Raw genomic sequence first — 13,862 nt, 5'->3', positions numbered from 1 at the left:
ACCACGTGACCTTTGGAAGCCTGGCCTTCCTGTTCTACGGTGACTCTACCACTTCTCACTAGATGTGTACGCCAACTCAAATCCACGGAAAGGCTGCATACTGTCTCAGCGTAAATTGAACAATCACCCAAGTTTAAGAGTCTGCTCTTCCAGCTTTCCAAACCTAGAGGTGCCCCGACTAAGTACATTTACACAGGTTGAGGAATAGTTTGGAGGACGACAGGAAAGCCTATGAAAAGTATTTTCTTGTCTCTAGTGGCAAGATTCAATCTGGTGCCTCTATAATGCCCCCATGTGGATGTTCCCCACTGAATGTGCTAGCTCAGTGCTTTACAAGCTATGCTGACCACTGCTTTGCCAAAACCCACCAAGATACAGCATTAGCACAAGGGCCAAGAAACCTGAGACTTTCCCTAAGTTCCCTGGCTGATACGCATGCAGTGAGCCGACCACTGGCCTGAGGACGAGCTGTGGAAATCTTTGCAAAGACTACTGTACTGGGGCCCAGGTAACTAAATTAGGTTTAAAGTAGATGAGGACAAGGGTTACATCATAGGCATTCAAGTAAAACCAACAAGATACACAAAGCAAACAGTTTACTGAGAAGCAAATGCTACACTTTAATAATAAAATAACACAACCACCAAAAAGCACTGTATTTTCCCTCTGTTATATTAGCAAATACACAGAAGAGCAATTTAAAAAATGGATTCAAGCTACTGGTTCTTATACCCACGAATATATAACAGAATTACTTGTGCAGGTTTTTAAACAGTTTTGTCTAGACCTCATTCTTACGAGAACGCTGCAATGGAGATCAGGACCCAGGTATTTTTCAAAAGGCCTCCAGGCAGCTCTGATGTTAACTTCTGGTTGAGTTCACTGATTTTAGGTCAACTGAGGCACTTTGGGGTTTTTTGGCCATTGTTTGGGGGTGTGGGGAGCTTTTCTTGCCGATTTATTGGCTGTAGTGAAGAACTTGGCCTCAGGCTTTTTGGGTGTCTGTCTTGGGTCTTTTTTCCCCAAGGGAGAGTTTCTTTCCTTCTCCACCTCTTCTTTGATTCTTGGCTTCTTCCCTGGGCTCTTCCCTGGGGTTTTGGGCTCTGCCGTTTTGGGGGTCTCCAAAGCTGGGAAGGACTTTCTCTTCTTCCCGTGAGGTGTATTGGGACCAGGACCCTTTTGTGGAGATTTCTTTCCTGTAGCACTTTTTTGTACCTAAGGAGAAGAAAGTTAAGCGTAGGGGGGAAAAAAAAACCAACTGACAATGTAACTCCTAGTTACTGTTTTGGTGATTTGGGTCACCCCCAGAAGGTACACCATGGCATGACGAAATGAGGAATGGCTTTTCTTTTGGCCTCGCCGACACTTTGAAAGGCAGTCGTTATTCGTGATTGTAAAGACAACCCTGACAGGCTGCCTGGTCCACTCGGAGGAAAACCATCTTTCCCAAAGGTTGAGGGGAGGGCCTGCTGGAAATGCCCACCAAGAGCACAGTAGGGAGACCTGTGACCTCATTCTGACTCTTCTTTACCTTCACCTATGAATTCCTTACACATGCATTAGGGCAGAGGGTTCCCAAACTGTGTGTAAAAACCAACTGGGGTGCCAGTTAGAAAAACCCATGTCCCGATGTTTGATTCAGAGTCTCTCTGAGGGGAGTGTTATAGGCCAGGAATACTGAATTTTCGAAGCACCCCAGTGACTATAACTGGTGACCCAAGGACAGTATTCCAGCAATGAACTCTGTCCATTATAGAAGTAGGTTGTATAGACAAACAAGACAAAACAAAAACCAACAAAACTTTGTTTTTGAAATAATATAAAATGAAAAATTATGGAAAATCTGAAAACCATCAAAAATATAAAAAACAAAACTCCCTAATAACTCCCACAGTATTAAGTATTACTTATTGCCTTTCCCCCATGAGTAGGTATGCATTTAAAAGCCAAGTATTATGCCCTTTTCCCAATTATTTCATTAGTCTTTCCTAAGTGCTATAAATTCTTATCAAACCATTCTTTTGAATAACTTTACAAAAACTACTGCAAGGAAACATGACATTTTTTTCATTTTTTTGCTTGAACAATGACGAAACTTTCATATTTATTACCCCGATCACATTTCCTAGGTGGGTTCAAAGGGCTTACACACTTTGAAGGGTCTTGATATACATCACCCTGTCAGCTAGGCTTTCCACTCTTAATTTCCAAGGTATTACCTGCCAGACCCATTATAACCAAAACATCTTACTTTTTCTATAAGCAATTATATAGTTAATATACTAATCATTTATGTTAACTTCAAGTATTTTGATAAATTCAGTAGTGCTTTGGGGGTACTTTAGAAGGAGTATTTTCACTAACAAATATAAATTATAATACCCTTAAAAATTTTAAAGGTTACTGTTAGGAAGAAATATAAAATAGGTGAAGTGCAGTAAAAGCCCTGGGGGTTCCTGGTGCAGGCTGTGCCCAGAGGGACAGCAAGTCCTGTCTGCACAGAACGGGGGAGGGGTCCAGCCCTCTGGACTCAGGGACCTATTTCTCTCGTTTCCAAGAGGTCTTCTCCTAGTACCGTGTTTCCCCAAAAATAAGACTGGGTCTTATATTAATTTTTGCTCCAAAAGACGCATTAGGGCTTATGTTCAGGGGATGTCCTCCTGAAAAATCATGCTAGGACTTATTTTCCAGTTAGGTCTTATTTTCGGGGAAACACGGTAGTTGGATGGATACTACGTATGTGTCTGAGAAAAATAACATTATCGAAGGGTGAAAAAAAATAAAAACCTCAGTCCCTTTAAATCACCTCTTCTGAAATCCACGAAGTCAGATTTCTGTTAAGAACCACTCGGGGTGGGATGTTTGAAAGGTTTCAGAGGCAGGATCCAGCACCCACATTCCCCCTGGTAAGTTTTCTAAGACTGATTATGTGGTGATCCAGGACTCACCTTCAGAAACTGAACCACTGCCCAGATGTCCACCCTGGCCTACTAATTAAAACCACAGGCAATGTTTCCTAGAATTATTAATATGGTCACATCTCCCTCGATTCCAAGGTACATAAAAGGTTGTGTTTACTAGCCATTGCTCCAATATTTAAAAGAGGGGTCAAGTAAGTCATAGAAAGTAACTACTGGGTTCTTAGGGTTTACCATAGTATTTTTTTTGCCTATAGCTTCAAAATCTTTGGTAGGTTTCCCTTGAAATAGATTTCTACAAACAGTGCCTCCCATCTGTGTAACACGTCTTACATGCATCACTCAGCAATGACTGCCTGACACACAGTGGCCACTAAATCGATCCACTATGAATATTAAATATTAGCAAACATACCTCTACATTTGCTTTAGCAGATTCTCCTATTGGGACCAGTAGCGGAATTTCTTCTTCGGATTCATCTTGCACTTTATTTTGGGCTTTTATTCTGCAGGTCTCTTTCTTTTCATGCTTGGGGGTCTCTTTTTTCTGGGGTCCAGGGTCCTTCACTGGAGTACCACTAGTTTTAGCGGTGGCCTTCTCTGTAGTCAGGGCTGATGCAGCCTGTTTCACAGCACTTTCATTTCTTTTCTTCTCCTTTTGTTTTTCACGATATTCTTTGTGTTTTTGTATTTTCCTTGCTTCCTACCAAAAAAAAAACCAAACGCCATTTAAATAGGGATACTTTCGTTGGAAAATAAATGGCAGGGACTTAGCACTTGCAGCTCTGATTATTCATACGCTCCCTGAAAGGGCCTTGACCTGTACAAGCTCTGAGCACACAAACCCCATTACCAGCACTTGAACCCCAACTCCACTTTGTTTTTGAGTCATATGCACAGGAACATTTTATGTGGTAAATTATAAACAGCAATAATCAGATCGGGTATCTGAGGTATGCAGACACAGGTTTTGTGAAAGTCAATCTCATTTGTAAGTTAAGAATTATCCTAGATTGCATAGTATGTGATGTGAATTGTATCTCAATAAAGCTGTTACCAAAAAAACCAAAAAAACAAATAAATAACTTCTGAGCATTTGTTCCTGTTTCAGGTTGTGGCTGACAATTAAAACACTAAAAAGTTTACATAGCTAGAGGTCCATTATCCTTAGCACGGAGCACTGTTAAGTAACATCTATAATAGCATCCAAATTCCATTTTAACCAGCAATTCCATCTTCACAAAGCCCTCAATTGAATCTGCTGACAAACAGCAAAAAATCCAGATTTCCTGCTTCCAATAATAGCAGTCTATGTTATTTTGGATATGCCTCCCACTAAAAGTCAAAAGGCAGGGTAAAACTTGAAAATTTTTTTTTCTTTCATAGAAATACCAATGAGCTGATTACACTGTAAGAAATAAAAAATGAGGACCCAACGGGGTGAGCCCAGAATCCATTTCTGCCCAGACAGTATCTGCTAATCCCTCACCTCTGACAGCCCTATGGCACCTGGGTGTATGTGTGGGGGTGTTGAAGGGAAATCAAATCCCAGTGTCCACAGCATCTGGGTAGAAATTCTAAAAGGAATCCCTGCTCATAAGCTGGGACCCCGGTGAGTTCCACCCTCAGGACAAAGACCATCAGGAAGCAGAATTGTGCAAATTTAGTGCCATGGTTCAACCTGTCATTCAGGGACCCTCAAGCCTCGACTGTGCTTTCAGGTGGCCCAGGCTGAGAGTGGCCCAGAGTGCCCGGCAAACGTAAATGTCAATCCTCTGGAGAAAGGTCCTCCATCCTACACCTCAAATTATTTCTGCAAATAACTTTCCAAATGCCATGACCGTCACACAGAGATAACCAAACACACAAGGAACCAGCAGCAGAGATGACTAGCTGCAACACCAAGTCTCCTACTATTTGAATTATCAGACAACGATCGAAAAATCATGCTTAATGTGCTTAATTAAGACACACTGGAAGATTAATTATACATAATAGGAAATAAAAAAGTAAAGCCTATTTGAGAAAGAACAAAACATAGAACTTCTAGAAGTAAAAAAAATAAAAGCCCAAAATTAAAAAACTCACTGGACACAATATAGCTAAAGAAAGAATGGAAAACTACGGAGATTGGCCCAACAAAGAGCAAAAATTCCATTTTTTCTCATCCTGGCTTCTTTTGCAATAGTACCTGTTGGCACCAGAAACCAAGAGAAAACTGTTAGCCTAATACAGCCTTAAATTTTGACCATAAATAACAAAGTACTTAAGTAATATTGACTAATCTCATGTAAAAAAGGAATAAGGAGCACGAAAGCACAACCGCTGGAAAACTACTGAGAGATGAAAGCCAGTCAGGCAGGATGGCAACCCCGCTCTTCCTTCTGGGGCAGCATTTACACCCTTACGTCCACCCAGTAGATAAAATTCCGCTCACTTTCTTCTTCTGACTAGGAGTGCGCACGCCGTTGGCTTCATCCTGACTGCTCACAAATGAAGAAAAGATGGGAAGGGCAACCGATCGCTCGGTTTTCACGTACAAGAGTTTCACGCTCTCCCACTTCTGAAACAACAACAACAAAAAGTGATATAATCCACACGTTTGGTTTCTTTTAAATGATTGACCAATTGATGCATCTGCAAGACTATACCTCCGGCAATTTCTGTGAAAGCCTTTTCACGACAGCAACAATGTTTTCCATGATGTGCTGAACTTGCATTCCTGTGTGACCGATGCGGATAGTGCTGAAATTTAACAAAGTTGCAGACACAAAAGGTTTTAAAAAATAATGCTTCAAAATAAAGCACAGGCAGGTGAGAAATACAAATAAACAATCCTAAAAAATGTACTTTAAAGGAAATTTTTCATGTTCTAGAAAACGCCCTGCTCCTAAAATGCCCTAACAGGAAGAGGTGATGGAGGAGCTGGCACCTAACTGTGAGGCTGGGAGGTTCAGAGGGAGTTCTACCTTCATTCTAGAAAACACAGGTCAGTGAGTCGGCCCACAAGCTTTTCTGAGGACAATCACCCCCAGGAGTGGCTGTTTTGAAAGGAATGACCCCTAAGAGGGTTGCTTCTATCTTTATAAGAAGAGGAACCGCCCTGAGCCAGCTGCCATGTCTGAAACAAACATTTCTTTCTCCTACAGTATCTGTCTTCTGGCCATGAGCAAGGCCATCCCTCCATTTGAAGCAGAGTGCAGACATAAGCCAAGTGGGAAGCCCAGAAGTGCCCAGCGCTCAGCCACTGGGTCCGCCTGTCCCCACTGGCCCCACCATGGGAGCCGAGAGGCAGGTGTCTCAGAAGCAGGATGAGATGGGCTAGTGTTTCCGCCTCCCTCCATCTGTGTGCCTGCTGCCACCTACCTGCAAGCACACCTTGGCTTCCCAGATGGGAAAATAGCAATATGGGAAGGGGAGCAGAGGAAGGAAGAGAGGGAAAGAGGAAGGGGGGGATGGAAAGAAGATAGGAAGGGGAGAAGGAAAACAAAAAACGACTGTGTTGTGGAAAGGATATAAAATGGTTTAGGTTTCTTTCCTCTCTCTCTTTTTTCCATTAGTTGTTCACAAGGTTCCTTATGCTGTGGGTTTGGCTTGGAAAAACCTCAGGGGCAGGAAACTGTATCGGCCTACACGGTGCCATCCCTTTGTCCCAGCCACTCACCCACCCCATGAAGCAGGCCTCTGATGTTCAAGCTAACTGCTTCCCATCAGCCACTACTTTGACGTCCACCTATAACCAAAGAGTTGGGGTCTAGGCCTGACGACCAACTCTTCTCAGCTGCCCAATGACACCCAGTTAAGGGGCTTCCCACCTGCAGACAGAGGAAAAGACCAGAGCCCACTGTCTTGCCCAGTCAAGGCTCACAATGCCCTACCTGGAGACACTACTGAGGGCTGGCCTCCCTGGTGAGTAAAGACACTTTGGTGGTCCCATTTCATGGTGTGCGTGACCACTCAGTACACAGGGCTCCTGGGGTATCTTTGGGAGGAAGGACCATATCCTACAGCTGTGCCCTATAGACAGCTGCCCATCCCCACACCAGATGCCCCAATCAGCAGAGTAAGTATTTTATGGGATGATCTTGAACACGGTGAAACCAAGATGGAGGTGGATCTTTACTTCAAAGGATCATGATGCCAGTCAACATGAAAGCCCCAAAGTCCTATTGTTCTCTAAGCATGAATCTTATTCTCCTTGCTGTGCTCAATCTAGAGGCGCCCTATCCATTAAGGTAACCACTGGCCACTAGCCACATATGCCTATTTAAATTTCCATTAAAATAAAGTAAAATTAGAAATTCAGTTCCCCAGCTGCAGTAGCCACATTTCAAGTGCTCAAGAGCCCCTGGCAAATGACACCTATAGGGGACAGCAGGGACATAGATCATCTCCACCTCTTTGGAAAGTTCTACAGGACAGCACTGTCCTAATGAACTGAACACACCCAAGGAACGGATTTTAGTTTTAACAGAAAGATCTGGTGTCATTAACACTGTCCTGTGAAAAAAGTTTACAAAATCGTTATTAAACACGGGTACACATTAATGCGTCTTACCTACCTGCAAGAACCACTGCTAGAGATGTTTAAGACAGTCCCGCCGATCGATTCGTTGATCTCTCTGGAGAGGTTCTTGGCCAGAAGGTTTACAGGAACTGGAACCCTAGGACAACACACAGGCGGTCAGAGCGCAATGCATACACAGCTGTAAGTGTCTTGCTGCTCAAGTCCAGTCACTGCTCAGAAACTTACTTCTTCCTCTTATAGAAATGTCTCCCTAGGTGGGAGGGTAAGAGCCGCCTGATTCTTGCATCCGCAAGGAAGAAGTCAAAACTACCCAGGAGGCGGAGTTTGGCTTCATAGGCTTTATACTCCTTTTTTAAAGTTCGGAAGGGGATAATCTAGAAAATGTAAGACAGAGTAAAAACACAGAAAGTTAAGAAACTGATCAACGACAAGCAGAAATACTTGAGCAACAATTTGTGTTCAGCTTTTAAATGTCCTGGAGCCACGGTTTAGTGAACACGTGAGGGCCTAAAAGGTGCCAGGCACTATGCCAAATGCTGGGACATGGACACAAAAGGGATTGGACCTACGCTGAAGAAACGACACCAACTACAAAACAGGGTCAGAAGTGCCAAGTCAGAGGCAAACACAGGATGGTGCCCTGGAAGAATGGAGGGATGACCTACAGGAGGAACTGACTGTCAGATCTTCAAGAGATAAGTTACCGATGCTCACATCGAGCTTTTGGGTTAACAAACCTCGACAGCTCGGCCATCATAGGAAAGATAGAATGCCCTCTACCTACAGCCAAGGAGAATTAAATTAAAAAGAGAAAATTAAATTCTTCGGAGAGAAATACTAGGTAACACAGCAATGTATTACTTATCACTCCAATTGAATCAAATCTTTTAATTGTCTGCTCCCTACCTGAGAAATGGTTTTAATTCCATGCTTCTTCAAAAGCTTCTTATAAAAACGCTCTGTCTTTTCAGGAGTTACATTGGATTCATCCTTAGTAAATAAACAGATCTCTGCTAAATCCGATCGAATACTATGAGGCAAGGGTCTGCAGAATACACAAGAAGGAACCAAGGAATAAAGCATTATTACAGACAAACTGCATGTCTATATTCCACAGAATATACAATAATTTCACTGTCATTTCAATAACCTTCACTCATGTTATTGAAGCAAATACCGAGAACATTTTTCCACCGTACAGAAAGGAGACTTAAGTTGGAAGGAAATCACCACAAATACCCATAGGCCAAAATAGCAATTAATATTTGAGATACAGTAAAAGTTAAAAATACAATCAAAGACACCCAAAATAGTATATATATAACTATTATTTTATATGCTGCTACATATACACACACTAAAATGTGCTAGAGTAATCGACCTCCATCAGGACAGTTCTGGCTCTGAACCTGACCTTGCAGAAAACTCTGAAGTCCTTAAACAACATAGCTCTTAAAAGCTGAAACAGAAAACAGGCAGGGTTGCCAGATGTAGGTCCCAAATATTACATGGGACCTACTTATACTCAGAATTGACTTGTGTGTCTTTTTTTTTTTTTTGGTTAAGTCTGGCAACTCTGCAGAGGGAGCATCCCTGACCTAACAGTCCTAGCAATAAGAACGTGTCATCGCCCCTGGCTTCTTTTCCTTAAGGGATACACTGCCAAGTTCTTAACAGTCTCTGTAAAAAGGAGTCCAGTACCTCAGGGATTTTAACTTGCAACTAACTTGACATAGAAAGATAACAGACTCTATGAAAATACAAAAACTGTTTAATGTATTCTAACCTTTGTTCTCTCAAAAACCGGGTTTCAGATTCAACAGAACTGCTTAGGTTAACTGTCCACCAAACCCCAGAAAACTCGTGAAATTTCTAGAAAATTTAAGCAGGTTTGAATTTGTATGGTTTTTTAAGGCACAATCACTTAGTTTAACTCAGATTTTTATTTTGTGTTTGCAAAGTTCCCATTAGAAACTAAGATGCGACTGTTCCAGTCACACAGAACTGACCAAGCAGATAAAAACAGCACAGGCAGAAAACCAGAACTTACAATCTGACCCTCAGTTCTTTACTTGGAATTTTCCACAATACAACCATTAAAAAGAAATTTTCATTCTCATTCAAAAGCAATCCATTCGCGTTTTTCCTGGACCTGGAATGTGCCAACAGGGCTTCCACTGCCTTTTTGATCTGCAAAGTGGAGACACACAAATAAATTAACTCTAAGTCAGCATTTGCCCTCTCCCCACACTTTTCCCTTTTTTTTTCTGCTCAAATTCTTTTTTAATAGGCAACCTCCACAGCCATGGTTACTAGGACCCTGCAATTTGTAACCAGAAGAATGTAAGACTCCATCAGAACCATCTAGGTGTCCGCTTATACCACTCGTCTGAAGAAAAGCACCTCTTCTACGTAAGACTTGGTGCCAAATCGAACACCCGCTGCCGGTGACGAAGGCAGTGATCCCATTAAATAAATGCCCGCGCGACACATCCTGCAACTAGCATTTACGGAGCGCTTCCTACTACGTGCCAGGCCCCCGGTTACAGCGCTTTCCGGGCATCACCTCCTCAGTTCCTGGAGAGCGGAGGGCAGCAGAGCCCGTTTTAGATACGAAGTGATTGAGGCTTGTAAAAGTTAGCGGCTTGGCCATAGGCAAACGGTAGGGAAGCAGAGCCAAACGCATCTGCCCCCCAAACACCAACCTACACCTGCAACCCAATACAGGGGAGCCAGGGCTGGGGGAAGCGGGCGGCCTGCCGGTCGTATAAAGGAGCCCGCAGACTGAGCGCACCGCGAACCAGCGACCCCTCCGGAAGTTGCGGCGGGGTCTACGGAGGCGCTCAGCCCGCCGCCGGCATCCCGCGCCTCACAAGGCCACGGCCACCCGTTTCCGAACCTCCCTACCCCGGGGCCACGCACCTGCCCTTTGTCCAGCTGCTCCAGTGCGACCTGGGTCGCTAGAGTCGAGGCTGAGGTTGCGGCGGAGGTCGAGGCGGAGGTCGACTCCGAGGCCTCCATTTCGCTCTCACCTCGTGGAGGCTCGCGGGCAGGACCCCAAGACTGGCTCCCCGAGCGCACGCGCGAGCCCAGGCCCAAACCGGAAGTTACGGGGCGTGGCCGGGCTCCTGACGTCATTTCCGGGCGTCGCGCCGTAGTGCTTTGGCGGGCGCGAGCAAACTGAATGTCGCTCGCCGTGCAGTCTGAGTCTCTTCCTTGAGGCAACGACCCCTCATCTTCCCTTTTGCTCCGGGCTCCCGTGAGGCGCGAGGAGCAACCCGGTGACGTCTCGCTCTCGCTCTTCCACGAAGGAAATCGAGCAAGCGCCTGGAGGAGGCGGAGGAGGCCTGTCCACTCCTCCAGTGGGGTCACCCGCTCTCGGTGGACCCGGCCTTCGGGCAGGCGGCGTGAGACGTGCGGGCGAGCGGGGAATCCTGGCCCCACCACTTACGTGCTGGGTGATTTGGAGCGAACCACCTACGCTGTCCATGGACAGTCTCGTCGCGCGCCAGGGTGGCGGGAACCTCCCCGCAGCTAGTGAGGGTTCCGTGGAATCAGGCGTGGGAAACACCCGACACGTCGTCCCGCGCGGTGTGGGGCCCGGACGAGGAGCCAGAGCCAGCATGAGCTTCGGACGTCACAGAGGCGGGAGGTAAGAGCGTATAAACATAAACGTGCGAGCTGGGGTGCGTGGGAAAGCCTCCCTCCTGCCTCACGTCCCCAGGTGGCCACTGTCACCTGTTTCTCCTGGACCTTTCCAGGGATATTCTAGGCATGTTTAGGAGCTAGTTACGCTTTTGTCTCTTAAGGGATGGTTGGTTTTAAATTTAATCTTTTTTTTTTAGCACAAATAGTAGCTTAGTATATCCATTGTTCTGCACGTTTTTTCCTCTTAATATATCTTGGAAGTTGTCCAAGTCAGTACATAATGCTTTACCTCGTCTTTTTTAAAGGGCCTAATGGCTTTTTGCCAGGCAGATAAACAACGGTTTATTTTGGAGGTTTTTGGTGGCTATTCAGGATGGTTCTAGTCTTTTTGCAACTAGCTAGGGGAACTTTGAGAGAGGAAAACATGGGAGTAGGAGGCTTTCCATGTCAGTTGTTTTTTTAAAAAAATGCTCCTTCCATGTTGCCAAAGCTGGAGAAAGGGCACACCCGCTGCTGACCTCTAATAAGGACTGTCTTTAATCAACTTGTAGAAGAAATATTCTTAAATCTTTGGTATCTACTCTCACCTGTCTAGTCTACTCTCAATCTAGTCTAAGATTGGATTAATTTTAGCACAGGATTATAAATGGTTACATGAGGCTTCGTGTATCACTGTTTTCTAGTATTGTGAAAAGAGCATTAGGGCTGTCGGATGTGTCACCTGCATTCAAGTTTGAGAACCAGACTTCTGGGCCAAGGGAATGCCATGAATTCAGGTGAAAGAGCACAGCGGTGTTTGGAAGTCGTAAGTGGCTGGATCAGGGAGGACGTGCAGAGGGGAGGACTGGGAGACAAGGCTAGAATGGTAGGTGAAGGAATTAATTATCCAGCTGAGGGCTTATACTTTGGAGAAATCGTACAGATACAAGGTTTTTGAACTGGTGCTAAGGAAGAAGAGCAAGTCGTGATGAATTATGCTTTATAAAGTTAATCTGGGTGTAGTATTGGGATGGTTTAAAAAATGTGATATGCCCACACATTCTTTAATACTGAAGCGATGGACCTTCATTCCCTTCCACTTGCGTGTGGGCTGGACTTAGTGACTTACTTCTATCAAATAGAATATGGCAGAAGTGATAGGATGTAACTTCTGAGATTAGGTTATAAAAAGACTGTGGTTTCCACCCTGAGTATCCTTTTTCCCTCCATCTCTCCCTCCCTTTCTCTTTCCTTCATTCATATTACTTGCTCTGGGTGAAGTGAGCTACCATGGTCTGAGGCTAGTCAGGCAGCTTGCCGGCAACCACTTGAGCGAGCTTGGAAGTGATTGTCCCCAATCAAACCTTGAGATGACTGCAGACTCTTGAGACGCTGAGCCAGAACCATCTAACTAAGCTGCTTCCAGATTCCTGACTCATAAAAACTGTGATTGTAACTGCAGAACCAGCTCAAACTGGCGCTATCCTTTTTCTAACAAGATCCTGAGTTGCTTTTCAGAGACAGCAAACCAAAACCACAAGTCATGCAGCTGAAGCATGCGCAGAGACAATTTTGACCTCCAGTTGCTCCCAGAACCAAACTACCCTCCACCTCCCCAAACCAAAGGACTGGAACATGACTGACCAGAACTTGAACACCAAAACCCTTTCAGAAGCGAAGGGTCCATTGTTCCAGGAAGACCTGGTGCTGAAGTCCCTTACCATATCTTACCATAAATGGCAAAGTTCCAAACCTCTCCAATCAAAATCCGCCCACCAGCACTTGCAAACCAGCCTTACTTACCCCCCTAATCCCTTGAAACTCCCAACAGAAAAAATTTTTTAAAGGCAAAACAAAAACTCACCCTAAACCCTGGATCGGGAGACAGATTTGAGCCTTGTCTCCTGTCTCCTTGCTGGCAGACTTCACAATAAAACCTTTTTTCTCAAAAGCTGATGTCAGAGTTTTGGCTTCTGTGTGTGTTGGGCAGCAAGTCCGTGCTTGGTAACAATGTTTGTTATTTAAGCCACTGAATTTTGGGGTGATTTGGTACCCATCAAGAGATAATAGAAGTTTGTAGACTTCCGTCTTCAAACCCATCAACTGTGTTGACATTAGTCCTGTTAGAACCTCACACCCAACAGGTCCAACCATGAACTTATCTTTCCCTCAAACCTGCTCCTCCTGTGTTTTCTAAGTCATTGGTATCAACTGCCTAGTTGCCCAAGCCAGAATATGGGAGTCGTCCTTCACTCTTTTCTCCCCATCCCCCAAATTAGTCAGTAATAGTCAATAGTCTTTTTTATTCCTTTTAAATATATCTTGTATTTATCCAATTCTTTTTATCCCTTCCACCTTGCAGTGCAGGCTGTCTTTTTCCCTAATAGTCTCCTGAGTTGTCTTCTTACCTCTAGTTTTGCATCTTGTAGTCCATTCTCTGCCCTTCAGTTGGAGGGAAAATGTGATTATATGAAATCCGATCTTGTTTAACCATGTAATACTTAAATGAATTACAGTAGTTGCCAGCCAGAGTAAACATAGTGCTTGTAAAGGAACAGTATAGGTAGTCATAGAGCTGACTGTGTTACAGGAAAACTAAATTATCTTGAGCCAGGTATGTGAATTATTTTTTAAAAATAATACATATGACATCTCGGAAGAAATCAAGGTAGAGTGTGCACTTCTAATGGCCATCATTCTGCATTGGGAAGCATATATTCTTCACTACAAAGCTATAGCATCCAAGGAATTGATGCTGTTTTTCTGCTTTAAGATGCATCAATAGAAAG

At 44.2% G+C, this 13,862-nt stretch overlaps 2 protein-coding genes across 2 annotated transcripts in view; one reads left to right on the top strand and one right to left on the bottom strand.

The window, feature by feature from the left end:
* Window positions 1–595: 595 nt before the first annotated feature.
* Window positions 596–10,545, bottom strand: RSL1D1 (ribosomal L1 domain containing 1). The gene is made up of 9 exons (XM_019715160.2): window positions 10,369–10,545; window positions 9,497–9,636; window positions 8,353–8,491; window positions 7,672–7,820; window positions 7,481–7,582; window positions 5,570–5,663; window positions 5,356–5,481; window positions 3,334–3,621; window positions 596–1,215 (listed from the first exon to the last, which is right to left on the bottom strand). The coding sequence occupies exons 1-9, from the start codon at window positions 10,465–10,467 to the stop codon at window positions 889–891; spliced, it is 1,464 nt and encodes a 487-aa protein (XP_019570719.2). The 5' UTR covers window positions 10,468–10,545; the 3' UTR covers window positions 596–888.
* A 43-nt stretch (window positions 10,546–10,588) lies between these two features.
* TNFRSF17 (TNF receptor superfamily member 17) overlaps window positions 10,589–13,862 on the top strand; it is a 78,667-nt gene continuing 75,393 nt past the window's right edge. The window contains exon 1 of the mRNA XM_019715156.2: window positions 10,589–11,098. The gene's annotated coding sequence lies outside the window, so the exon portion shown is untranslated. The remainder of the gene's footprint in view (window positions 11,099–13,862) is intronic.

Source organism: Rhinolophus sinicus, linkage group LG18, assembly GCF_036562045.2.
Source record: "Rhinolophus sinicus isolate RSC01 linkage group LG18, ASM3656204v1, whole genome shotgun sequence".
In the NCBI taxonomy this organism is placed as follows: Eukaryota; Metazoa; Chordata; class Mammalia; order Chiroptera; family Rhinolophidae; genus Rhinolophus; species Rhinolophus sinicus.
Note: the sequence above shows the minus strand (reverse complement) of the source record. Positions and strands in the feature narration are given on the sequence as shown.

What these genes read in the sequence shown, in the direction of transcription:
- RSL1D1 (XM_019715160.2), bottom strand. Translation starts at nt 10,467, where the DNA reads ATGGAGGCCTCGGAGTCGACCTCCGCCTCGACCTCCGCCGCAACCTCA. An exon ending in AAAGAACTGAGGGTCAGATT is followed by an intron (nt 8,492 to 9,496) that starts GTAAGTTCTGGT and finishes TGTATTCTGCAG; the next exon opens with ACCCTTGCCTCATAGTATTC. An exon ending in TCTAGCAGTGGTTCTTGCAG is followed by an intron (nt 5,664 to 7,480) that starts GTAGGTAAGACG and finishes GTTAAATTTCAG; the next exon opens with CACTATCCGCATCGGTCACA.